This window comes from Ptychodera flava, chromosome 1, assembly GCF_041260155.1.
Source record: "Ptychodera flava strain L36383 chromosome 1, AS_Pfla_20210202, whole genome shotgun sequence".
Classification (NCBI taxonomy): Eukaryota; Metazoa; Hemichordata; class Enteropneusta; family Ptychoderidae; genus Ptychodera; species Ptychodera flava.
In genome coordinates this window covers 62,526,379-62,554,365 of record NC_091928.1, presented here as the reverse complement: position 1 = coordinate 62,554,365, position 27,987 = coordinate 62,526,379, and the positions used below count along the sequence as shown (strand labels likewise).

General features: G+C 38.2%; 1 protein-coding gene across 1 annotated transcript; it reads left to right on the top strand.

Annotated features, from left to right (window-relative positions):
• Positions 1-13: 13 nt before the first annotated feature.
• LOC139146412 (U1 small nuclear ribonucleoprotein 70 kDa-like) lies at positions 14-27,987 on the top strand. Its single transcript, XM_070717772.1, has 11 exons — positions 14-331; positions 1,640-1,691; positions 2,392-2,446; positions 3,287-3,348; positions 6,748-6,810; positions 9,616-9,697; positions 18,059-18,160; positions 20,905-20,983; positions 24,122-24,167; positions 25,401-26,042; positions 26,497-27,987. The coding sequence occupies exons 1-10, from the start codon at positions 183-185 to the stop codon at positions 26,040-26,042; spliced, it is 1,332 nt and encodes a 443-aa protein (XP_070573873.1). The 5' UTR covers positions 14-182; the 3' UTR covers positions 26,497-27,987.

Here is a 27,987-nt window from a genome sequence, read left to right as displayed (position 1 = left end):
GCACCCTGGGTAACACTGAATATTGTAACGCACATGACTCGTTGTGAGACGTAGGCTGTACTTATTGTCAAGAAATGCGTTAAAAACATTCAACTAAGGAACTAAGGAAGACTGTATCTGATAATCCACCCATATTGGAAGCAAGGATTATCCCGAAACTCTGGTGAACATCAGGACGTGAAATGACGCAGTTTTTACCACCAAATTTGCTGGCGTTGTTTGCGCCCAGAGACCCGATTCCCTACATGCCGCCAATGGTAAAACTTCCGCACGAAAAGTCCGGCCCAGGATATCACGGTGTAGGTACATTTTTGGAGCAATTTGAGGTAAGGTTACTCTAAATTTGATTGCCTTCAATGTACGTTGTGTTATATTTCTCTTCAAAACCCGATAATTGCTTTCAAGTTACGGTAAATTAATAACGCTGGCTGATTTTTTTTTCAATATGGCCGCCATCCAAAAGGAAATGAGAAGGCCGTGTATCGATTACGTGGACAATAAATTTTCTTCAAACAGTCGAGAAAATAAACATATCAGCAAAAGTGATATTCTACTTCGGCTAATTTTTCACTAATAGGCAAAAAATATTTTTGGGTCCAGTTGACTTTTGTACGGGGTCCAGTTGACCAGTTACCTTTTGTAAAAAGTTAACAGATTCGTTGACTAACTGCCAATGATCAATGTACAGTTTGTACTAGTCTGGCAGAGACCCTGGTATTCGCGTTCTTCCCTGTCAAGCAGTTGGAACACGCGCGCGCCCTTCACAGACGCGACGCGAATCCCAGGGTCTGGACGTTCTTGCAAGCGACCGGTCGGATTTCTGCCTGATCCGGGTACTTTATAGAACTCCACACATCCGTCAATCAGAAACAAATGACAAGTACCATTGCCAAATAAAATTTAAAAATGACAAATGAAAACATACCGCGTATATAGGTCTACTAGCTACTAGTATAATATTCTCTCCGCCCAGTAAGATAGGTATTTCTTTTGGTGGCACTACCTTATGAATATTCATATCCTTGCAAGAACCGACAGTCGCTGTGTCTGCCAGCGCGTCGTCAAAGCGTAGCCTTCGAATGCAGGCCCATCGCGGCGCACAGAACAAGGCACAGCGACTGTGGAGAGTCTAAGTTTGTACTAGTGTGAGATAAAACTGGCTGCTACTCCTCCAGCAGATCCAAATAATAACGCCAGCATTGATCAACCCAAACTCATCAGAACTGAAATTCCAAATCATTACTGTACACAAAGGACAAATAACAAATAAGACTGATGAATGTCAGGTGACAAGAAAATGACTCTGAAGGAGAAACAGCTTTACTACTGAAAACTGGAAGGAATACGTGATGTCAGACTCATTCTTTGTGGTTCAAATTAGGGCACATTGTTGATGACAAATTAAGTACTAAGTGATGAACAAAGCATCTCTAAAGAGGGATAAAACTGCTACAAGTGAAGTAAATGCAATAAAATGGCTTCCAGTCACTTCCACCCTGACCATTTCAGCAGATGTTACATAAACCCTGGTTCATGTAAATGCATTTACTTCTATTCAAAAAACATGTACCGTGGGGACTAGTGTTAATGATTAACTCTACAAGATCTTTTGTCCATCTTTCATTGCAGGATCCTAAAGAGACCCTCCACCAACAAGAGTAGAAACCAAAGATGAACGAATGGAGAGAAAGGTGAAGATTGTTATTAGATTGTTCCTCAGTTATGTCATGGAGGTAGAAGCCAGGTCTACCTTCATGGTTATGTCATGGAGCTAGCTTTGTGGTCAACATCCGTGTATTGACTTGGAATCAGGGCCACCATCTCTATATTGACCTGAAATCACTGTTACCATCTCTGAATCAATCTCTATATTGACCTGAAATCACTGTTACCATCTCTGAATCAAAGTCAGGTCACTGTCTCTGTATTGACCTTAAGCAGCGTTCTCCACAAATGAAAATTAAAGCCGAATGGCCAATTAGCATACTAATTTGCATATAATTCACATATCACTTGGCTATTCCCGAGGCATTCAGTGATGAGATATACTTCTGGATATACCTGGAAAAATTCTTGAAACTAGCTGATCAGTCCTTGATAGTCCTGCAAGGACCTTGTGATAAGAATTTCCGGTGAAATTATTAAATCTTGGATGCAAAAAATCCAGTTAAGTATAGAGAATCATGTTGAAATATGTTTATGGTTTGAAAGCCGTGAACCAGTGTACATGTAGTTGCTCGATAAAAATGCACAGAGACCACTATACTCCATTGTTGGTCCACCAGAAACACATTTGTTCTTGGCATTTCATGCCAAATAGATTTTTTCAACACTGTCAAATGACAAAAAAGTTAAGAAATGTAATCAATAGTGTGGTTTTTTTTATTTCAGAGAAAAGAAAAAAATGACCAGATGTCCATGAAATTACAAGAAGAGCTTGGAATGTGTAAGACTCTTTTCCTAGTGGGAAAAAGTTTTTCTAATCATTTTATTCTTCAGTATGAACAATTCATCTGAAAATAACATTCAAATATTTATTGACAATGTAGTCGGTGCATCCCATTATTTATGTCAGAACAGCAGTAAATAGCTGCAAGTTCTAGTGATTTTTTGTCACTTTTGTGTTGCATGTCAATTGCAAGTTTTTGTTCTACTGCTCAAAGAATATTGGAACACCCACTTATTCAGCGTAGCTTGTCAACACAATGTTTATGCAGTTAAAATTCACTGGTTGTCTTTCCTAGGTTGGACCAGAGTTCACTTGTCAACAGTGACAATGCAGTCTGCACATGTACAGACTGAGTTGACAAGCTCAACACTGTTTATCTCAATATGCTTTGGGGAGTAGAAACTGAAACGAGTTGAAATGAAAAACCAAAATTGTGAAAAATCTCAAAAGTTAGAACTATATGCCCTTTTAATGATGGGATCATCAGCAGCCATGTGTAACTTTCAAGTATTATCATGTTTCACACCTGTTGTGTTATTTACTTTTTGTATAGAATGTTGGCCAATGATAGAATCTGTTTTTTTCCAGACTTCTTACCATATTTGTCAGCCAAATATAGATTGTTTTACATCCTGGACTTTTCACATAAGGTGTCAGCTAATGATGCTTTGTGTAGTAAACACCAGGTAGAGTGATGGCATGTCTTCAGAGAATACAATGATTATTCTCTGAATGAGAGGATCAAAATGTCTGAAGACTACAGACTTAAGTATCCTAACAGTTTGATGTTTGAACTATTGGTCCAGGAGACTTGATGATCAATTTGTATATTTACAGGGGATCCAAACAACATCAGTGGGTCCGGTGACGCTTTCAAGACTTTATTTGTAGCAAGAATTGTAAGTATGGTAGTTATAGCGTTTCAATACCAATAGTTATAGCATCACAAACTATGTTCACACATGGTCCACTGAAACACTTCTAAACCATCTTAGGTCAAATACTGAAATTAAAAGTTATGTATGGACACTCCATAGTGGTCCTGGAATGTCCTGGAATGTTTCAGATTAGAGATGGTTTCCCCGGCCAGCCCTGAGCCTGTGTGAATTAACTCTGATCTGCAACATGCTGTGTTAACATGCCATGCCGTTTTAGGAAGGTTCTAAATACCCTCATGAAATGGGAATCTTTAACTTACGAGCAAAAAATAACAACCAAGTGTTCAATGCAGTTATGTTGTGTGGGCCACACAGAGTACTGCATTGCAGGTTAACAGTTGGTCCAATGAAGAGGCCAGATAATTTATTTCTGTCTGGTCAGAACAAGTATCCAGCAAGTTCAGAATGGAACCTGTAGGGACAGCCTCGTATACAAAAAATAGCTGCAAAGGCTCTAAAACAAGGGTAACTCTGGACACGCAGCTATCTGTTGGCGGGTAGCGGGCATCGCTATGCAGGTCAAAGGTCAACCCCGCAACGGATAGCTGCGGGCTAACTGTGAGAGAAAGTGGGTCTATTACGACGACGACAACATGTATCGGAACGAGCGACGTCCTTATTAGCATATCGATAGAAGTCAAAGGTCGCTGCTGGGGTGAAAATCTTGGGTAATCCTTGGAAAATCAGCCGAATTACGCAAACGAACCGGAAATTTTGTTCACAAAGGAGTTAGGGAATGAGCAATAATCAGAGTTCAGGCAGGTATAGGTCATTTTATTGAATTACGCTCACTTTGGTTTATTTTGCCGTTCAAAGTTCCGATACATGTTGTGTCGTCGTAATAGACCCACTTTCGCTCGCAGTTGGCCCGCAGCTATCCATGGCGGGGTTGACCTTTGACCCGCATAACGACGCAAGCTACCCCGCCAACAGATAGCTGCGTTTCCACAGCTACAACAAGGGATAAAGGACAGCAGAGTAGGGCCACTGGAAAATCAAGGCATTAAAACTCAGTTACAAGAAATCTGTGGACAGCAACAGACAAATTGGTAGAGGGAGAATATTGATACCTTTCTTATAGGAACTCTCTCAAATCTATATGCTCAGCCATATACACCTTTTGAACTTGAGAGGGCACTTAAGCTGGTTAAAACACCAAAACAATGACTTAACTTTGTGTGTAGGGACACACACGGACACAAACTATTAATCTTCCTTGTTTGCAAATGACAAATACTGTTTCTGAAACATTTCCAATTTTACCCTTTGTGAAGACATTAATAACTGATGTGGTTGTATCATTCAATAATTGTTGCTCCGCATCACCAATCTTGGTGGTAATTTTGTAAGCAACTTTGTTTTGTCAGCAAATGGAATCATTGGAGTGTTAACACTTGTTTCGTACAGTAAACCATGACATTTTCCTTGTGACTTTGAAGAGTGTAAATGTTTAGAATGGTACATAAAGTGATTTGTGGGTCAATGGAGCAGTGTGCCCTCTAAGGGGAGGTAAAAGAAAATTGAGTCTAATCAGGGTTCTCCCCATGCCGTTCAGCACCGGTCGGGCCCGTCTTGCACTCAGAATTTCCGACCAGCATTGACAAGTGACTGTCCAGCACTTGCTGTTCAATGCTTTGAACAATCAACATGAATGTCTATGACACTTTTGACATTAAGCAGTTCATAAAATTGCATGAAGAGTTGATGAAAACAATGGTACTATAGAATGCCTTCAATAAAATGCTATTTAAACAATACCACCGGTTAATTACCGCACGCTGATTTTGCATATGAAAAGCTGTTTAGCTGTTGAACGTACGTTCACAAGATCATTGCCCTAATGAACTAGACACAGTTTTCCTGTCACACAGTATCTCTTTACGATCGAAAGAAGGAGAAAAACTGAAGATTTTTTGCTTTGTCAAGGTTATAACACTATAAAAATGAAGTGCGGTAGCGAAAATCAGCACAAAAAACAGGACCTCTTCTAAAAAGTACTCTTCAATGTTCAGTTCAGGTTCAATGAGTGGCATTGTGGAAAGACTGCATGCAATGAAAGTCACGAGCAAACTTTGGTGTCCACGATTCAAGTCTTCGAATTATCAGTGAACACTCACATAGTTTTTAGGTCAATAAGCCAATAGTTACTTGTCCGTGGCAACAAGCCTCTCTGTTTGTGAATTTTCCCATTCTACAATGACTATCAAGAAGCAATTGAAGCGAATTTGACATTGAGAAATTCAACTTTCAAAACTATGACCGATTAGTCAACCCCTAAGTTGTTGGTTTAAACTCCACTGAGTCTGCGCATGAGTATTAACAAGACCACCTAGGTCATTTGAAAAACATGGGATGCTGGTACAGTGCAATGATATTCTAAACTTCATAGTGGTGAGGGATGATATAAGCACAGGAAAATGATGACAAAGTGGTACATTATTTTTCGAAAGCTTCAAAATATTCCTTTACAACTAGTAAAGATTTTTTTTTCTTTCTGTGTTGTTCAGTTAAAACTGAAAAAATACCTTGAAGGTCAGTGGAAATGGCTGTAATTTTTTGTACATCAAGCCCTAAGAAAGTAAACATACAAGCATATAAAATGTTAGTTTTTCATGAATAGTAATGCTCATGAATATTAATGAGCCGTCCACCACTCTTGGAACTCTGGGGAGAACTCTGTATCATGGAAGAAAACTTGCTGTGCGTCTAGGCCATGCATGGCACAGAACCATATAAGCAAGTCAGTAGTTGTAGGTATAGCGCCCTCTATTGTCACATGCCTTGCTCTGTTCATCATATCACAGTTAACAAGCTAAAGTTACAAGGAACAAATTCAGCAAATTTTGCTGCTTTGAACCTTGAAATGTTTGGTAAATGTAAGTTTAACTCAGGTCTGGCTTTGTGTTCACAAATGTAGGTACAGTTGTTTCTCTCAGATCTGAACCGTGGGGTTTATTCAACTACTCTATACTATACAGTTTAAATTTTGATTGCTCAACACTGTGTAACAAGAGCCATTCGCTAAACAGTCTATCAAGTTAGGCCAATGCCAACTGCTGTTTATCAAAGCTGTTATCTTGTGAAATATACTTGTCATAAGTGCCTTTTTACAAGACTTTCCACTCTAAGGTTCTAATTTCTCAGAGAATTTGTGTTGCTCTGCCATTGAAACTAAGAAATGTGTATGCAGATCACGTGACATGAATTTGACAAAAAACCACAGTAAGTGGATTATTTCCATATATTTGTACTTCATGGTTTCTATCAGTGAAAACTCTTGAATTGTGTATTGTTTATTGATTGTCCCTAAATCATTTCATTCAGATATTCAATATTATTTTGTGTTCTTCCTTTTTACAGAACTATGACACCTCTGAGTCTAAGCTAAGGAGGGAATTTGAAGCATATGGACCAATCAAATCGGTATGTTTAGATTCTAGAAACTCTATGTATTTGTGCTGTTTGTAAAGTAACATGGGTTATTTCTGTTTTTACATGAGGTATTTACATCAGGCTGCCCTCTGTGTAATATATACCGATAGTGTGTTTTGGCACACCATTCTCAACACAAGAACGATGCTTGGAAATGCATTTGTACACAAGTTTTTACACATTTGTACCAACTTCTGCCAAAGCGAGGCTGGTGTCCTTTTGTCGTCAAGAACAAGAACAGCCATCGGAGGCTCGTCTTCGTAGGATGTTCTTCTGAAGAGAACATTACGTCCAAACGCACCCCTAGGTGCCACCCTGGACTTAAACACTGCCCTCTGTGTAAGATATACGTAGGTACCACCCTGAACTGAAACACTGCCCTCTGTGTATGATATACCTAGGTGCCACCTGGTCTGAAACACTGCCCTCTGTGTAGGATACAAGGGGTGCGTTTGGGCGCACTGTTCTCGACACAAGAACGGTGCTCGGATATGCCGAGCGCGCTCGATTCTCTTCGCTACATTTCCGGAAATAGCCGATCTTCGTTCGAGAACGAAGAACACAACCCTGGTCTGATCCGGGAGCAGACGAGAACAAGATGGCGGAAACCAGCCGCGCGAAATGAAAATGTCAGTGCTATGTTGCTATTGTATGAAAAACGTCTCAGGATACAAGTCGAGATAGGTGAATTATTATTACAAGTTTGATCTTTCCAAACATTTGATGTTTTTCGTTTTTGGAGAGTTGTCGAAAATTTTTGAGAGTAAACTGTTGTACAAATGTACAACAAACGTCTTCAACGTAATATTTGGGTAAAGCTTATGTATGAACGATGATTAAAATATAGCGAAACAGGATTTCCTTTGTGAAAGTTGTCTGTTGCCGTGACTATAATCACATTTGTACCAAGTTCTGCCAAAGCGAGGCTGTGTGTCGTTTGGTCGTCAAGAACAAGAACAAGCTATCGGAAGCTCGCCCTCGTCGATGTTCTCCTGACGAGAACGGTACGCCCAAACGCACCCAAGGTGCCGCCCTGAACTTAAACACTGCCCTCTGTGTAAGATACAAGGTGCCACCCTGGACTGAAACACTGCCCTCTGTGTAAGATACAAGGTGCCACCCTGGACTGAAACACTGCCCTCTGTGTAAGATACAAGGTGCCACCCTGAACTGAAACACTGTCCACTGTGTAGATCTACCTAGGTGCCACTCTGAACTGAAACACTGCCCTCTGTTTAAGATACAAGGTGCTAGTCTGGTTCCCTGACCCATTTCCCCGGTAGAGGGCGTGGGGAAATATAGGGTCAGGTACCGGCTAATGTAAACATGGACGCTATTGGGTTAAAATAAAACAAGCTGTGATTGGATGAAAGTAACACTTGTAACTTTTTCTCATGTTTCTTGGGTTTCGCACTTTCAGGCTCACTTGACACCAACTTCTTGTTTGTACCACAAAGCCGTGGAGGTAGAAAGAAAGACTTTTTACCTCCATGATTTAGCCACTGTGATTTAGCACACCTCTTGATACTTTTAGAACGTCGACATGATGCTTGGCATTTTTCACGAAATTCGGACACCATTCTATCCATCGAAATCAATCGTCGTTCACAGTTCCAACAAAGTTTGCTTTCAATTAGCTGTGATATCGCAGCAGTACTTGTATGTGGCGTGTATCGAACGTGCTCTGGTCATTGGGGTCACGCCACAGTCGGCGATGACCTCAATGACCCTAGCGCGTTCGATACACGCCACAAGTACTGCTGCGATATCACAGCCAGCCTTCAATCACCTCTATTTCCCCGTACTTCTGGATTAATCCTTTCAGTTTATGTTTCCCGTCTCGTGTGCCAATGTTTTTGGTTCGGATACCAGTGTTCGAACATAATTCTGATCCAGTCGAATTTTGACCGGCGTTTTCATGGTAGCAGCCATATTTGTTGTAGATTGTTCTGTCAGGTGACTAACCTCCGCCATCTTGAACAAAATTCTGTTCAAGATGGCTACCCGGTACCTGACCCTATATTTCCCCACGCCCTCTACCGGGGAAATGGGTCAGGGAACCAGACTAGGTAACACCCGGAACTGAAACACTGCCCTCTGTGTAAAATATACCTAGGTAACACCCTGAACTGAAACACTGCCCTCTGTGTAAGATATACGTAGGTGCCACCCTGAACTGAAACACTGCCCTCTGTGTAAGATACAAGGTACCACCCTGAACTGAAACACTGTCCACTGTGTAAGATATACGTACTCTCAGTCTGTATATTGATAAAGATTACCTATTCATGAAAAAACAAGGCCCTGGTTTGGCTAAATGTAATTGAATTTTTTGGTGGAGGGGCTCAAAAGTATAATGTTTTCTGTGTAAGTTGTCCATAGTTGTACACTATTGCACTCATGCAAATTCCTTTCTTGATGTTCATGTCATAATTTCAATAAACTGTAATGATGTATTAGTAATAAACCATCTCAGCGATGGCTGTACCACTTGGTTTTGACCAGTTCATTCAAGACGTGCTCAGTATAGCTTGTGTAAGTATGTTGTGAACTTGTCAGAATATCATTCTATACCTGTCGCCGAGGTAATTATCAGTTCAATAGTACATGGTTCAACTTCTTTGCTTTAATAGATGCACTGTACAAGTCCTGATACCATAAAAATTCAACATTCAAGTGATTGGGGGGGGGGGGGGGACTCCTTCCCCTCCCGCCTTCAATGATATAACCAATCACTTAGCTGCCCTGGGAAATGTCCGTTCATTTCTTCTCAAAATAATAACTATTTTCTTTCAGATTCGTATTGTGCACTGTGTGAAATCTGGGAAACCAAGAGGGTATGCATTTATTGAGTATGAACATGAGAGAGACATGCATTGTAAGTATCTGTGTGGTATTATTCAGTATCTTCACCAAGATTAGATTTCAGATCATCATATGCAGTCTTTGATTCCAAGCAATTATTGATTATCAGCTGAATCTGAAAACATTTATGCAGAAAATTATTTCTATATGTCGGCTAGCCACATTTGCCAAAATTATTTTTGTGTAAGTGGTTCATTACAGTCGCCATTGATAAATATCACAATTATTCAATGATATCAGTGCTAAGGGATTATCAATGACTATCATTGGCAATGGTTACTGTGCCAGACATCCTAATGCAGAAAAAGGGAATGTTATCCTTTATGCATAAAACATGTTAAAAAGTAAGAGACATCCTTGAATAAAGCAATGTTGTCATGTCCGTTTTGTAATTGTTAATACAGTGGACATGCTTTAAACAAGGAAATGACAATGCTGGGACCTAACATTCTTTGAAATGTAAATAGATGAAAAGAAATCTGTATGATTTCGGCCATCTGCTGTGTTAAAGTACTACCAGCCTTGACATTACTTACATAATGGTATTCAGTATGACAATGCTTATAAGCACAGGGAGAGTCATACAAAAGTATAAATACTCATTTGTATACTGATTAAAGTATGTATGCTTTCTAAATACAGAGATGTTACAAAGTTATGCATGAAGTCTTGCTTGCAAAAAGCAAATCAAAGATGTCTATGACTTTGAAAAAATAGCTTTGGTGCAACATGGGTATCCCATTTATGGACCCTTAAAACATTGCAAATTAAATGGAAAGACATCAATGAAAAACATTTACCTGTTCAATAGAGAGAAATAGGTATTGAAGTCATGTGATAATAATCACTATAATATCTTAAAAGTGAACAAATTCACCTGGGGGAGTCTCCAGTCAAAAGGAACACAATGTTGTAATGTTAGTATTCTAAACACTGTTGAGTGCTTCAGTTTAATACATATGAACTGATCATTGTGCTTGCAGTAAGTTTTAGAAATCCAGACAATGAGAAATTAATTTTGACCCACTCTGAAGTGAAGTTTATCATGCAGAAAGCATGCTGGCTTAACTATGTCACGAGCAATAGTTATTTAAGTAGCATTAAGGTAGTATGTGCCTCACAGGTGAAAGACACAAACTTTTGCTTAATCTTTCTTCAATGAATTTTTAACCATTCTCTTTCAAGAATAAAAATCAGGGGTCACCATGTAAATTTTAGAACTAGAGAATCAAATAACCCAACATTTACCAATGTTTGAAATTCAAAATGGCCACCATCCCTGTGTTAACTTTATGGGAAAAAATTACAATTTTGAATTTGGAAAAAAATGAGACCGTAAAAGTTTTTCTTTCTCCAAGAGCTTTAAATTTAGCCACCACGAGGAGTAATAAGAAAAAATTGTAGAAATTTGAGAGAGTGAATATCTGTCCCGGAGGCATGTTCTACCTTAAGATCTTTGAGTGTAACTCTTTGAAAATTGCAACATTTAGCCAAGCGTCAGTTCCCTATAGCACTCTAAATCTCATACCTGAATCAAACAAGTAATTTTAGAAGTTCTAAAGAAGTTGTCACTGACAACAAGCAACGTAACAAAGTTTGCAATTTGTGCTCTGTTAGTCTTGAAATTGGTGTTTTACTCTAGCAATGGCGTGGTTTTGTAGCAGACTGGTGTAAACAAAAGCAAAAAACAAAAACTACATTTTGAGAAGTTTAGTAATGGGACATCAAAGGTATCCGAGTTCAGATTTGGGTTGGGGAGCAAAGGGATTTACATATTTGTATAATTTGAATAGAATTCATCAGGATAACAGACACATTTTGACAGAAATATTGATAAAGGTAAAAATAAATAAACAGGTAAGAACACCTTACAAGTTTCTTGAATACAGAAAAAGTGCTGGCATTTTGTTTAACTGTGTCTTTGTATTGTATTTTTGACACAGTGCTTCCAGACAGCTTAGATTGTCCTGTAATCATCTATAGACTGTGTTACAGATATGGGTGGGTATCATGTGGTAAGCACACCCAGGTATATTATACTACACTTACAAATTTACCCCACTTATTCTTAAATTCCTCAATAAAGAGAAAGTAATAAATTCAGTGAAATATCTAATAATGTTACTTGGTATTTTAAACATTTGGCTCCAAGTTTGTATCCTTTGTAATCCTGGCAAATTTGATATGTCCAATTTATATTTTGGCTACCTAAAAATTGACGGGTGGTCTCTTCAAAATCTTCAGAAACTCTTCCGCCATTCTTAGGCTAGCATCAGAATTCAATGATGGCAATTTGAAGGTCAATCTCCTGAATTCTGATAAAGTTAAACATCTTTATTCCGAACTACTGAAAAACAAGAAAAACACCCAACCCCTTTCCTCTTTTTGAGCAGTCAGTGATTTTTTTTATCATGTAAAATTTGCAAACTCCACATGCGACACATGAATACACACATTTAGAATCATCCAATAATATCTTTTTAAATCTTGGCATATCAGAATTTATTAAAAAATGAAAAAAAACATAATATGAAATTGTTAAAGCTGGACTATGGATCTAGAAGTTCCAAAATTTTAAACCTCACCAAGATAAAGCCACTTTCCGTACATTAGCATGTATGATATCTGGAGCTACCTTAGGTTTATCTAGAGCTGTCACCTTGAGTTGTCTAACCCTGAGGCATGGAAAGCTGTCATGTCATTAGATATCTAGAGCTCTCACCATGGAGTATCAGGCACTGCCACCTTGAGGTATCTAGAATTCTCACTTAGAGGTTTAGCTGTCGTCCTGAGGTATAAGAAATGTTATCCATTTAAGAAATTCTTGATGAGATTATTAACAGAAAGCCGCTAATTATGATTATAGAATTGAATGGATTATAAGGGCTTTGTATTTGTTAATTAGGTACACACATGGAATAGTACACAAGGTGTTTGTCAAAATATAATATAATATGTCCCTTCAACAGAATCAACAAAGGCCTGCTTTTCCTAGTTCTTGTTGATCAGTGAAACTTACATTGCTGGTTTTATTGCCTTGTCAATCAATTTGTACATGGACTTATACACTGTAGTCAGGTTATCATGTGAAGTTGCACATTCAAGCATTCAAGGCTCATATGGCATCAGACTTTTCAGTGATTTAAATGTTTTTTTATTAAACATTTCAACTATATTAGCCCAGATGTTTTCTGACATGAAGCAAATCTTGCGATGATGTTAGGAGGATCGGAGGAAGTATTGTTAGTGAGAAGGAAAGACAAACTTCAGATCCATAGTCCAGCTTTACAAGAAATTACATGCAAGCAAAATGCATGTTTGTAAAAACCACTTTTATTTTGAATCAACTGATATGCTTTGAGTGATACAGAGATTTTTTGGCAAGTTAGGGTGTCCACAGTTAGTAAGACAGGGTTAACACACTTTCATGAAACACTTCTAGTCACATCTGATATACTTTTGACATTTTTCACTTAAACCAGTGGCATTTTTAAGTTTTCCTTTAGAAAATTAAGTCTCGATCTCAAAATCAAGTAGCCTGGTCTTGCTTAAACGTCTCAAGAAGGATTAAGTTTCCAAGTGTAAACACACTATCTTGTCTCTTCACTTTGCAAGATGCTAATATTTCTTAGTTCAGCACATCAGTAATATGGAAGTATGTGTAGAGATGACTGTACTGACACATGTCTGACACATGTCTCATTGAATTAGGCATATCCAGAGTCTAGCATCTCATTTGTAAACTGTTCCCCGTCAGACTGCAGTGACCCAACTGGATTACTTTGCAAATTTACTAAGATGTTTCAATCCCGGAAAAGCATGTTTACAGCCTGATTTTATTCATTTACTTAAGACTTGTCTGATTGGTATAATGGTACGGGACATTGCAAAATGTTCATTATGTCAGTGTAATTTTGTTTATATGGTTTTAAAAATGTGCATCTCCACAACACTATATACTATGAGGTATGGTGCTCATTGTATTTGCTGTTTGTGTATCACAAGTTAGAACCAGAATTCAAAGAAAGGAGACCGGAGATTCAGGACAAAATACATGTAACCTAGAAAGTGTCATAAAGGTTACAAGTTTTTAAAATTGTTAATCTAACCAGTTTGTCAAGATTCTAAATACGGATTTTGTTTTTTTAATGAGTTATCAGATAGTCTTTGAAAGTAGTGAGATGAGAATTCAAGTTATCAATTAGGCAACAAGGGTTTCCAGATGTATATAAAAGCAATAACCAGGCTACAATATGAAAACAATGATTAACAGTATTAGGTGGGAAAAACAGATGTGGCTAGAATGTTACCACTAAAAACACCATAACGGGTAAGTTGGGAAGTTCCAAACAATATGGAGGCAAATCGAAGATTAATTTTGACTGGAGTTTATCCGAGGCCTGGACTATTGACAAGTGACATAAAAAAGTGAAGTTCCCTTGGTTGTAGGCAAGACTGGCTAAGTGATTTGGTAGGTTGAACAGACCCAAGAGGGTTTGTTAACTGTAAGTGGGTAACAGGTACATGATGTAAGTCTTGTGCTGTGTTTTGGAATGTAAATTATTGTTTCCTGAAAAGTAGTCATTGTTCAGAGATGGACTTCCTAGCAGTTCTTATGTTCTGTGAGATAAAACAGTATTATTTGATCAGTGTTATATGTAGACTTCATGCAAGATTATGTTGAAACTTTGTATCTAATTGAATGGAGGAGAAAAAAGATGCTACAGTTTAGGCAAATTATTATACAAGGAACAGAAGTGAACTGAAATATTTAAGAAGGCAGAAGTTGCAGTAAACAAAGATGTTTGTCGTGCATTTTAAATGAGAGATTCAGAAATGAAATGCCAAGTTTCATGTGCTGAGATTGATTTTCATTGATATGCAAATGTAGGAATCTAAAAAGTTGCTAAATTGTCATGGGTAGGATTATATAAATTGCAACTGTATTTGCAAGAATGTTACAACTTGATTTTTTAAAACATTTTTGCAACAATGTTACAAATTTGTTGATAAAAACAAATTATTTGGAACAATGTTAGGAATTGATAGGTGAAAAGTGATACATTGTTATCAAGAATGTTACAAATGGATTTTGAAAAACTGATAAATGATTTCCTGTTGTGACTAGATGGATTTAGGTGCAAAAGTTTGTTCCAAATAAGCAAAAAAAAGCATGATTATTACGCTAAAATCTGGATGTAAGAAGTGACATAAGAGATGAAGCAACACACTATGTTGGTAAGAGGTTATTGAAGTGAAAAGTGTTAAGACTTTGGATGTAGGTAACAGACTGGTAAAATTAGCCATGCAAGTGGGTAAGACATGGATATGATTTCAAGTCAGTAATGGTAAGACATTGGTAGGAATGGCCACTCAAGTTGGTAAGACATTGAGGTAATTCACTGATACTCAAATGGATTTTAACTGGCGACCTGCAATACCAACCCACTAAGAGCAAAAAGATACACTCAATATTGGTAAGATTTTGGTTGAAATTACCATTCAACTTGGTAAGATTTTGGTAGAAATAACCATTCAGTATGGTAAGAAACATGTTAAAACAACGGTTGACACCGGTAAGAATGGTGGAAGTTAATATTCAGTTGGTAAGACTGGTTTAAATGTGCCAATAGGTGGTAAGGCTCAAGATGGAATAACTTTGATGGAAAAGATAATTTGTATTGCTTGGTAAGATGTGTGTGATTTGAGTACATATGAGGAAGATACTGGTAGGAGTTGCCATGAACTGGCAAAACATACCTTGAAAAACAGTTGTTGGTAAGACTAGAAAAAATAATTCATAGTTGGTAGGACCTGGGTTGGAGTGGGACTTAAACTGTGTAAGTATTTCCTATGCTGAACTCTTGGTTCATATTGGTAACACCATATACAGTAACAAAAGTGTCTATTTTACACTGGGTTTTGAATGAAAAATGTGTCGCTACAAGACAATACTGAATTAGAGCTGTAGCTAAGAGGTTAGAATAAGTCACTCTGTGAAAGTAGAGTTTCAGTGTTTTGTAAAATTTGGTAAGTCTGTATACTAGAGATTCTACTTTGAATAATATGTCACCTTGAAATTTAGTTTGGAATGGCAACCATGTTAAGATTAGATGAGAATAGACTTTTTATGAAGTAAGGGTGGATCGGGAAAAGTGTCACTAACCTGTGATATTGGTTTGGGTTACAATGGTAAGACTGTTGCAAGGTACATTTAACAGAAAGGAAGATTTGATTTGGAATAACAGAAGACACATTCTGGTTGAGAAGATAAATTTAGACTGGGATGACGGAAGATAGATTTTGGCTGGGATGACGGAAGATAGATTTAGACTGGGATGACGGAAGATAGATTTTGGCTGGGATGACAGAAGATAGATTTGGTTGGGATAACAAAAGAAGAATTGGGTTGGGATGACAGAAAGAAAGATTGAGGTTGGAATGATGGATGACTGTGATGAGTGAGAGATGAGACTTAAGTGAGAGATGGTTGGTGTGAGAGATGGTTGGTGTGAGAGACATGATGTGGCTGATGTCTGTGAAGACCATTCAGATTTGATGATTCTTTTTTCAACCACAACATGGATATGATCTGGGTTGGAATGTCGAGAACACTGATCAGGATTAACTAAATGTCTTTAGATTTGCATACTAAGGGGATGATATCACAGTTTTTTTGCATGAATGAAACAACTGAAGTAACAGTACCTGTAAGTTCATAACACAATCTATAACTCAAGTTATTACACATGATGTTTGTATAAGTGTGTACAAATGTCAGCTCATGAGCACATTTTGGTTGATGCCAGAAATTATATCAATAATTTCTTTGTCTTTTATTTCTGCAATTGGGGCTGACATTATGTGTGTCAATCATGACAGAATGTTCAGGATATTAGACAATCTACTCCATTTAGAGAAAATTCAGAATATGGTGGAAAACCAGGTAGTTTAGTCCCTTGACCCTTTGACTACCATAAATAGTAATGTCTGTGTCAATCATATTATCAACAAGACTAGTATCTCACTACTCATTTCTCAAGGTATAAATTAATTGTGACACTGGAAATTTGTAGCACTCAAGGCAGTCAAGGGATCAAAGGCTTGAACTCCTCAGAATGATAATGAAAAGATCATAGAGTGTATGTGTTGTCTACCTTATGTGGGTACATCCTGGAGAACCCTTTCTGAGCCATGTTGATACATGTCAAGGTTTTCGATATGTAATCTCTGACATACACAACACTTGAGTATTTGAGAATTGTAAATTAACTCTTTTCCTACCAGGCCTGTCTCTTATCATCTGCCAAGTTGGTTTACAGCTTTATTGAAGTAAAACTACACATATCTTTACCACTTTGATAGCATGCTATAACAGATTAAGTTAAAGTATGTTTACAGTATGTGTTTTCAGGGGTCTTCCTTTGTTCAGATCTTTGTTCAAATCTCAACATACAGTTGTATATTGAACACTTTACTTTGTCTTACTGGTCTTAACCAGCTTGAGCTGATATGACAGATAAACTTAGTAGGATCAGGGTTAAATCAATGGATACATGACTGTTATAGTGACAGGTGAAAAAATGCAATGTGTGGTGCCATATCAGTTATGTTACCAGTGAATTCAAACAACTCACTGTACCTTCTGCATGGCTAACATAGGATCCGATGCCAATCTGTATATCACTATATTGGACAACGAAAAAACAAATACTAGTACCTGTCTGTGACAAGTACCGGTATATCATTGGTATTCCTTGCTTTGATTTCAATTGTATTATTCTTCATTTCAGAATACATATTTATCAATAGCAATGATACATGTTTTTAATTGTGCTCACAGTCCGTGATCACTTGTAACAACCCATAGTTATCAACAGTCATGGCACATGAATCTGAATCTAATTTTAAGTTTGTGTGTACAACCATCTCTGTTCTGTTTATCAACAGTCATGGCAAATGAATCTGAATCTGATTTCAAGTTTGTGTTTACACAAACTTTTGTACAGAACATTGGATAATAATTTTGAAAATTTCTGTTGCAAAATGCACCATTGAGTGTTTATAGAAATGTTTCCATTTGCAGCGTATCTTGTCATGTGTTTATGTGAAAAGTTGTTTGTTTATACAGATATTGTATAAAATAAACAACACAATGTGGTGGATAGTAGTCCTGGTAAGAGTAATGTGTGTGTGCAAAGTTTGTATCACACTGTGTAGCAGACTGCTGCTCTTTGAAACAATAATGATCATTTCAGTTTTTGCAGGACAGAATGAACCGTAAGTATCACCTCCATGTTGTGTATTTGAATGCAAACAGTTACATGACAGAGATTTACATATTTGTGTATCACTTTTCTTTTCGCCGGTACAGCTGCATACAAATATGCAGATGGCAAGAAGATAGATGGACGTAGAGTGTTGGTGGATGTAGAGAGAGCAAGAACTGTCAAAGGATGGTTGCCAAGACGTTTAGGTCAGTAATGTCTCAGTTCTGGCATTTTATCACCGCTTTGGTCAAATTCCTTTCCTTAGGATGGGATAAATAATTTATGTAGCATCTTGTATCCATTGGAAGATATTCACTGATACTTCAAGAAATCTCTTTAAAAAAATCATGAGACAAATAATGTTGATGACATGGAGTCTAGTAATGTTGATCACATACTTGGTGCCAGTCTGGTTGTATTTCAAACTGAAGGATATGATTTGTTATTGCTGACATAAGCAAAGTGGTACCTTATATCTGATAGTATCGTATGTGGTTACTACTAGTATCCATCTGATAGATACTTTTAGTATTGTATCTGGTAGATTCTAGTATTGTATCAGGGTGATACTAGTATTGTGACTTGAAGATACTAGTATGTGGTTGATACCAGTATTGTATCTGGTAGATACTAATAATCAGTTCGTTGCCACTCTTAATTTGGAGGTTCGTTTTCGAACGACTGCGCATGCCCAGATCTCAACTCGATTACGTCACTGACTTCGAAGTCTTCGTGTCTGGTTTGGGACATCGGCTAATTTCGGCCTTTGTTTTAACGCTATGCAAGGCCAAGTTAGGAAAAACATCATGGCAGCAAGAGAGCATGATAAGTCGTAATTTGCCAATTTTTTGAGCTTTCTGTTTGACGTAGTGCGATCGTGACCTCAATGTTTTCAGTATCAGCAGTGACAGGTCAAGCACCTGCAGTTCAAAAATGCCCCATTTTCACGTACTTATGTGTTTGTGAGCAATGTCATTCAAGTTATTCAATCGATAAATATAGATGAACAAAGGATGGCAGTTTCATCGAGCTACGTTGATGGGGGACGTTGGGGGACATTTTTGAAAATCGGTTACCCTTCCAAATTGTATTCGTTTAGCCTGGTCAAGCCAGCGAAATTGATGATCGCTGAACTTTGGATGGTTCAAAGAACTTTGGAAGTGCAGATTTTTGATAAAGAGCTATGTTTATTGACTGAATGTTTCCAAGTTGTCTTTCCCGGGGTTGAGGCATTTGACAAACTTCATAATATTATTTCCAAATACCCCACACTAGGGTAGTACGTGGGTAGGGGTTGACATTGACTTCGTACTTTCCACTGTCCCTTATGAAGTTAAACCACATTGTAAATATGTTAAGCTTCAGCATGCTCGAGATACAGGTTTTAATACTGATACACTGCTGTTAGTCAAACATGTGTATGTCACACATTCAGAACCGACCAAGACACATTGGGCACGGAGTGAAATCAGTTACTTTGCACGTCGCCTTCAAGTTCAACTTAATTCACATTCCGAAACTTCATCATTATAGTACATACAGTGATATACCAATGAATTGTCCCCGGGAATTTACCAATGAATGGGCGCTCAGTTATGAACACGGACGAAAATGTACGGCAAAGCGAACATTGAGGTCTAAATCAGCTTGAAATTGGTGTGTAAACAACCTATTTACCTTCGCTAAGTGATCGGTCCCGGCATTATTACCGGGTACCAGTCAACTCGCACCTTTTCCAACCCGCCCAGAACCAACTCGCCCGATGCCAACTCGCCCGATACTATTTTGCAATTTTTATGAGTACTTGGTACGTAAAAAAAAAAGTTTTATTTCTTAAAACAGCCTACAACAAATATTTCTAACATTGAGAACCATAGGTGCGGCTAGGGCTTGAAATATGTGCCAACGCGGAAAAGTTTTTATTTGCGAATTTCATGTTTTGCAAATCTCTTGAAAGAATAAATTTCGTTCGGTTTCTTTACGTATAGGGAAAGTTACTGCAGTTACTGGCTCATGTCTTTAGGAACAGTAGGACCGTCTTTTACGAGAGAAAATAGCTGGCCTCTAGCTCTGCATGGCAGGGCTGTGTGTTACCGGCGTTATACGGCCTCCCATGTGGTGGGAGGCCGTATAACGCCGGTAACACACAGCCCTGCCATGCAGAGCTAGCTGGCCTCGGGCCATCGGGTTTGCGTACATGGAATCTACAACTACATCTCAAACAACGAGCAACTTGGCATCGGGCGAGTTGGAATCGGGCGACTTGGTATCGGGCGAGTTGGAATTGGGCAAGTTGGTTCTGGGCGGGTTGGGAAAGGTGCGAGTTGACTGTAATTCGTTACCCGGCTGCACTGTGGCCGGTCATCGTCCATTTCCGCGTCAGATAACGTAGGCAACACGTACGTACATAGATTCCCACTGTAATCTGTTTGATGCATTCAGGGATTGAATACGCATGCGCATATCAAAGTTCACCGAGGTCATCCAATCTGCGATTGCGCAAACGAACCTCTAAATTTAGAGTGGCAAACGAACTGATAATTGTATCTGGTAGATGCTAGTATTGGATCTGATACTAGTATTGTAATTTGAAGATACTAGTATTGTATCTGGTAGATACTATTATTCATTTGGTTGATACAATTATTTATTTAGTTGCTACAAGTAGTTATGGTGTGCTTACTCTTGTGTTCTTTTAAAAAGCGGAGCTTAAGTGGCACGTCTAGTTGGCCAAACCTGCTGTGTGTTCTAAGGTGTCACCTGAAATAATTTACTTCCAAATTGATGAAAATTTGACAAAATATGTAGGAAACAGTGACTTTGTAGCTCATTTGTGGAGCATAAGCTTGATGATGATGAAAATTGTTTCTTCCAATCCAAATTGACTGAATTAAAATTGAACTCGGTTGTCAAGCCATTGACTATTGCTAAAGTTAACTTTCCATTTCAGGTGGAGGATTAGGAAGTACTCGTAAAGGTGGTCCGGATGTCAATATACGTCATTCTGGAAGAGAGGATATGATGTTAAAGTGAGTAAATGAACTGATCAATATTGTAACCAGTGTTGTTCTATTGGGGGGATTCGGTCCATCTCTGTACGGCAGCGTTGGAAACTAACGCCCGTCCTCCCGTCCGAAGACGGGTAACTTTTCAGTCGGACGGGAGGAAAATTGTACTTCCACGTCCGTGTGTCGGGCTCTCGATAGTAGCCCATACGGCATACCCAGTAAGGGGTGGACCATTTGATATCCTGGGGGGGCTTGGAAGATTGGTGGAGAGCCATTATTTTTTTTCCCATGTGCTTCACCATAATTATTAGTCCCCACGGACACCGTCCGGGGGGACTTATAGGTTTGGTCATGTCCGTGCGTGCGTGTGTGCGTGCGTGCGTGCGTGTGTGCGTGCGTGCGTGCGTCCGTCCGTTCACGCAGATATCTCAGAGACGCCTGGAGCGATTTCATTCAAATTAGTAAATGGATTACTTCATATGTCATACAGATGCACGTCGATTTGTTTTGTGATACAATCCAATATGGCTGCCAGGCGGCCATTTTATTATGATTTAACATGTACAGAGCCATTACTCTAGCATGTTTCAACCTATTTTATTCAAAGTTGGTACAAGGACATTGACCTATGTCATACATATGCACCTCAATTTGTTTTGTGATACGATCAAATATGGCTGTCATGCGGCCATTTTGTTACGATTTTTTCATATACAGAGCCATAACTCAGGCATATCTGAACCGATTTTATTCAAACTTGATACAAGGACATTGACCTTTGTCATACATATGCATGTCAATTTTTTTTGTGATACAATCCAATATGGCCACCAGGCGGCCATTTTATTACAATTTTTTCATGTACAGAGCCATTACTCAGGCATGTTTCAACCGATTTTATTCAAAGTTGGTACAAGGATATTGACCAATGTTATAGCTATGCACATCAATTTGTTTTGTGATATGATCCAATATGGCCTCCATGCAGCCATTTTGTTACGATTTTTTCATGTACAGAGCCATAACTCAGGCATATCTCAACCGATTTTATTCAAAGTTGGTACAAGGACTTTGACCTATGTCACACACATGCACATTGAATTGTTTTGTGATAAGATCCAATATGGCCGCCGTGTGGCCATTTTATTACGATTTTTTCATGTCCTGAACCACAACTCAGACATGTATCAAGCGAATTTATTAAAAAGTATTTTGATCACAGACCTAATAAATGAAGAGGACTCTATCCTCTCTGAGGACTTGTAATCAAAGTACCCATTAACAAGTGGGGACTGTGTCATCAACGATGACTTGTTTTTTTTCTACAGGGCATATGCTGGCAACTTTTTTTTCACTTTCCTTCTTCGAGATATATTTAATTTTTACCAAATTTCGGTGCAATGTTTGTTTGCTTGGTTTTTCACACCCAGTAACAAGATGCTGTTCTATCGCACACAGACTATATTCAAGAAACTAAATAAAGATATGTAAATACATGTACATTTTTGATTCACTTTACAAAAACATATTTGTAAAATCATGTACATTTATGGCATTTACGTGTCAGTGTTGTCCTTACATTGAAAGTAGCCGGGTAATTTAAGAAAGTAGATGGGTGGACTGCGAGGGAAGTGACTGAGTGGCGAGTGAGCGTAGCGAACGAGGGGGGAGAGCGCGCGAGAGGGGGTGTCCCCCCTCTCGCAAGGCGAAAAATGAAATTTTGGAGTGGAAATGGTTTTTCTCTGGGGCATCTGAGGTGACATTTACTGACTGAAACAGTACTTTTGTTGTGTGTCTTAGACGTGGCTCACATACAACAAAAAACAAACATGATTTTGTTTTGTTTGTATTATTTATGACACACTTATGGTTTTATTTGCAGTGAAGATGTAACATTTAATCTTAAATCACCTGCTGTCTGCTCATTTCATTGCTCATTTCCCACTCTTCATTACCACATAGTAGTTTCCCCAAAACCATCAAACTCATTCAATTCTAATCAAACACATTCGCTTTTGTTAAGAAAAACATTGGTAAGATAATTCACTATAACAGTGTTCGCATTTACGAATAAAACAAGCGTATATAGAAAACTCACAATGAAAAAATGTGTAGAGAGTCGATCCAATGCGTAATAATATTACACATTGGATTGAGTCTCTACGCATTTTTCATTGTTATGAGTTTTCTATACGCAAACGATAATAGTAAAATGTTTGCAGGCTGTCTCTCTTCTTGTGGTATTTTGACAAAATCCTTACATTCAGATTTACACATTTCTGGAAAACACTGGTGAGCAATTTCGATTTCAGCATACTTCCTCTAATCAGAAGGTCATGTATACTGTACAATTGTTCATATTCAGTTATTGTTCCTCAAGCTTGAAATGGTTTATGCTTTATAAAACTCCAGAGCTACTGCTTGATTTTTATTGATGCTGCAGTGTGCATCGAACAATTGCCAAGATTTTTTTTTTTCCGAGTCGCAATGGTCCATAATTTTTTTTCCATCAGCCACTAAAAGCCAGATTTTTTTTTTTCGAGCAACTCCACCTGGCATCTTTTTTTTTCCCCAAATCTTCCAAGCCCCCCCCCCCCCCAGGATATCAAATGGTCCACCCCTAATCTCATCGATCAGCTGCTTCTAGATGTTGTTTTAAACAAAATGTAGTATACCAATATGTTGGACTTCGACGCGCTTATGCTACTGAAACTGCGCAACTGTGTGACGCCGGAATGCAATGCAAGCGAGACATGTAAACACGGGTAAACAGGAAGTCGCTCATTCCAGTAAATCTCACACTAAGCGAGATTTGCGCGATATCAGCCAGTGCTATAAATATAAAGATATAAAGGAAAGATAAAAAAGATATAAAGGATATAAAGGAAAATGAGGCCAACTCCACACATCGGCTCTACCAAGATTGTTTAGTATTACGATATGGTGAATAAAAGGATCACTGCATTTATTTTGTGTGGAATACATGGCGAGACACTGGTGAATCGATAGTGCCTTGACCCTATTCATGTGATTTGGGTCCCCGGTAAACCGGTTTGTTGATTGAGTGATTTGTCTTAACAGTGTTTCGGAACCAAAAATGGGTTCCTTCATCAGTCGCTCTCTTGTTTTGTATCCCATCTGTTTGGTTGTGTGATGAAGTCATCTTCGTCCTCCAGGAGGAGACGCCAGATTCGTTATTGAGAGAGTTAGCCACTATTGACTGACTCTATAGTGAGCGATCCGGTGTGTGGTGTCATATTATATCTAACATGACCCACCATCGACCGGAGTTTCTGGACGCTTATAAGGATTTTTGTTTTAGGGCATATTTTGAGCGTTGCTAGTGCTTGTTATGTTAACAGTAAATGTTGTACTAATCTGTCAACGATTAGTTTGTTTTAGGCATTTAAATCGATTACCCGAACTTTTAGTTTTGTGTCAATTTTTCGTGGACTTTGTAATAGATTTCGGGTCGATATTGGTGCCTGCTTTCCGGTGTTTGAAAAGCATGTTGTGGAGGGCTGCTTCGAGAAATAAATCTTGTTTCTCTGTGTTTAGCCATTCCCAGGTTTCATGGTTTCGTTAACTATATTTGCTGTAAACGCCCTTTGAAATCGGTTTGGTCTGAGGAGAGTATTGGTTTATTTAATTCATGCCGCCAACTTTGATTACTTATATGGCAGCTCTCTCAGTTTTTGATTTTCTTTGCCAGATGATATTTTCTGTATTGCTCAGCAATCTTTTCAGTTTGGTTGATTGTAGTACAAATTCGATGACTGATTGCATCTTTGTTTTATACGATAAAGTGGCATAAAATGGAGAAAAATTAAAAAAAATGTTTCCCCGTTGTTAAAAACCGCTATCGTGAAACATTTTAACTGTTTGAGCGATATGGGCAAAGTGTGTTTGAATTAACTAATTAATTAATCAGAGTGTTATCAGCTTTGTTATTGTAGAAATTTTGTATTCAAGTCCGGATTAGAATTCATTTCAAACAGTGGAATTCAGAACAGTTTGTTTGTAAGATCATAGTTAATACTCATGTTGAAAATAAAGTTGTTTACAGTTTGAAGTACATAATGGTTTTGTGTTTTTTGAATGAATGGATTTGTCAAAAATTCAGGACAGGCAACTTTCTGGCAGGACAGGCAAGTTTTGAAAGTTACCAGTCCTGATGTCTGGCAAATATTTTGGCCAGTTTCCACACTGCTGTACGTACGTCTATGTGTTTATCCATTCTCGCAGATATCTTAGAGATGCCTGGAGCGATTTCATTCAAACTTGGTACAAGCATTACTCCCTAATGTTCATATCTTACATATACACATGGATTATGTTTTGTGAACCGATCCACTATCGCCGTGGGGCGGCCATTTTGTTTCCAAATTTATTAACCAAATGGAGACAATGTCATTGACAATGACTTGTTTTTTTGCAGCTCATACGTGATCGTGGAGATGATGATAGAGATAGGAGAGATAGAGGACGCCGTGAGCGAGGACGCAGCAGAGAACGAGAAAGGGAACACCGAGAGCCTCGCAGAAAATCTAGAAGTCGTAGCAGAGAAAGGAAACGTGAGAGAGAGCGTGATCGTGATAGGGGTGACAAAGATCGTGAAAGGCGTAGAGACCGCGATAGGGATAGGGACAGAGATAGGGATAGGGACAGGGAACGAAAGCATAGAGACAGAGATAGGGATAGGAGAGATAGGGACAGAGGTAGGGACAGGGATAGGGAAAGGGATAGGGACAGAGATAGGGACAGGGAGGAGAGGCCAAGAGATGAGAATAGGGAAAGAGAAAGAGATGAGAGGGATCGTGATGACAGGGAAAGAGACAGGGAAGATAGGGATAGAGATAGGGAAAGGGATCGGGATAGAGGTAGAGAGAGGGACATGGATATGGATAGAGAGAATGAAGCAGAATTATATCAAGATGAGTACAATGGGCGACAGATGATGATCAAACAAGAAGATATTGAAGAAGGTGAAGATGTTATGTTTAATCACCAAGTACCATCTCCACCATCTGCAGAGTATACCATGCAAGAAATTACTGATGCTGAAATGGAACATCAATAGGTAAATACTTACAGATCATTTGTAAAAGTAGCTATTTCAACTGTAGACCTACCTGTAGTAAAGTTGACTGTGTGGTACAGCTGTCCACAGAGTTGTTTTTCAACCAGCAAAGCTTAAATTTGTACTTTGTAGTTGCAGCTCTTCCACAATGCTTTAGTGACAGAAATATACCTGGAAATGTTTCAACACAGAGTATTTGTACTAGACAGACTCACTGTCAGGGTTTTCTAAATTTAATCAGTTCAAGAAATCTCATTTTATTGATCAAGATTTATTAAATGGATGATTGGCATTTTGATTGATCATCCTGTTACATAGCCCACTGATATAGTTTCCAGCCATATATCTTATACAGTATATTCAACCCGGAGCTTGAATTGTATTTTAGTGACCTGCTTGCTTATCAAAGTTGCATGATTTCTTAACATTTCCTTCCTGTATTTTCTATTTACAGATATTGCTGTCTTTGACTACCCAACTGCATCAATTTTATTCAATTGTACCTCCTAGCTTGATGGGTCTGGTCATTTCTACTTGGTCTTGTAGTTATAAGTGGAACCACTGAACCTAATGGATATTGGTTGTGCCATGTGCCTGTAAAGATTTTAACTGAACTTGCAAGAACTTATTTGGTTACAGAATTGCTTGGGAGGGCCTTACCCTTTACAATGTCCTTTTAAGGTAGTACGCGCCACGAAAGTGAAGACTTGAACTTTCGCTCAAACTTTCATAAACGAAACTTTCAACCATTCTGTTGCCAAATCAACGCTAAAAATTTGGGGTCACTGTGCAAAGTTTGGAAGTAGCAAACAAATTGGCCAACATTTTGCGATGTTTGAAATTCGAAATAGCCGCCATATCTGTTTTAACTCTGCGAGGAAAATAACATGGTGAAAGTTTTACTTTCTCCAATAGCTTTAAAATAAGCTCCACAAGTGGTAGATCAGCAATGAGTTGTAGATGTATCTGTCCCCAGGCGCATTCCACCTTAAAATCACAATTTGAGAAAACCTTATCTCGCTACATTTCTGAAAGGCTTGGAGTACCACACATCTGTTGTAGTGTTGTACATTTTTCAAAAAGTAGTGTATTCAATTTCACACAATTTTCATTGGTAGTTATGTCCTTAAAAGTCTTTACCCAGTAAGTACTGTACTTAACATTTCAACATTACTGTACACTTAAGATTTTTCTAGGTTTTCCGTGTTGAGGAAACCAATATGATAAAGAAAGCTTGTTTGAATGTGAAAATTTCTGATATGATCACCTTAAAATTTTCAATTTACAAAGTAACTAAGTTGTTAGCCGTTAACTTGATATTAGTCAACTATAGAACTAGAAAGTTTGATATCAGGAATTCTTATGCAAATAACTGTCACTAGCATTTTCAGTGCAGATTAAACTTGCATATGAACAAAATAGGCAAAAATTTACACTTGTCATCCCCAGATAATGTGTAAATACCACATCTGTGACTATAAAGAGGTTAAACAATCTCTGTTGGTAGAATATCAATTACTACAGAGTGGTTCAAAATGCTTATTGGTTAATCCTGAGTTTGGAAATGCAAATACAAATTATAAAGTTGAAAACATTAGAAGCATCAAGTGTACTGATTTAAAGCTTTCTCTGACACACAACTCTGTATTACAAAGATTGACTGACAGTAGCAAAGCTAAGGTAGGTAAGTACATTTTGTCCCAAGGTAAGTGTAACTAGACTCTGTTTTAGGAAGAGGTAAGCAAACTTTTTTTTTTTTGATAATTTCAGAAAAGAGCTTTAGGAGGTACTGTTCAGGCTTAATTCATGATAGGATGAGATGTATGTGTAGATTATGACAAGCAGTTGAAATTTTTATCAATGGTATTGCAAAGTAGATATTTTAGTGACTCAGTGTGATTTAGAATTTGTTGCAAGGAACTGTCAATAAATTTTTTAAATGAAA

Coding starts and splice junctions, on each gene's coding strand:
- LOC139146412 (XM_070717772.1), top strand. CDS start 183: ATGACGCAGTTTTTACCACCAAATTTGCTGGCGTTGTTTGCGCCCAGA. Junction 6,811..9,615: donor CATATGGACCAATCAAATCG/GTATGTTTAGAT, acceptor ATTTTCTTTCAG/ATTCGTATTGTGCACTGTGT. Junction 24,168..25,400: donor CCAGATTCGTTATTGAGAGA/GTTAGCCACTAT, acceptor GTTTTTTTGCAG/CTCATACGTGATCGTGGAGA.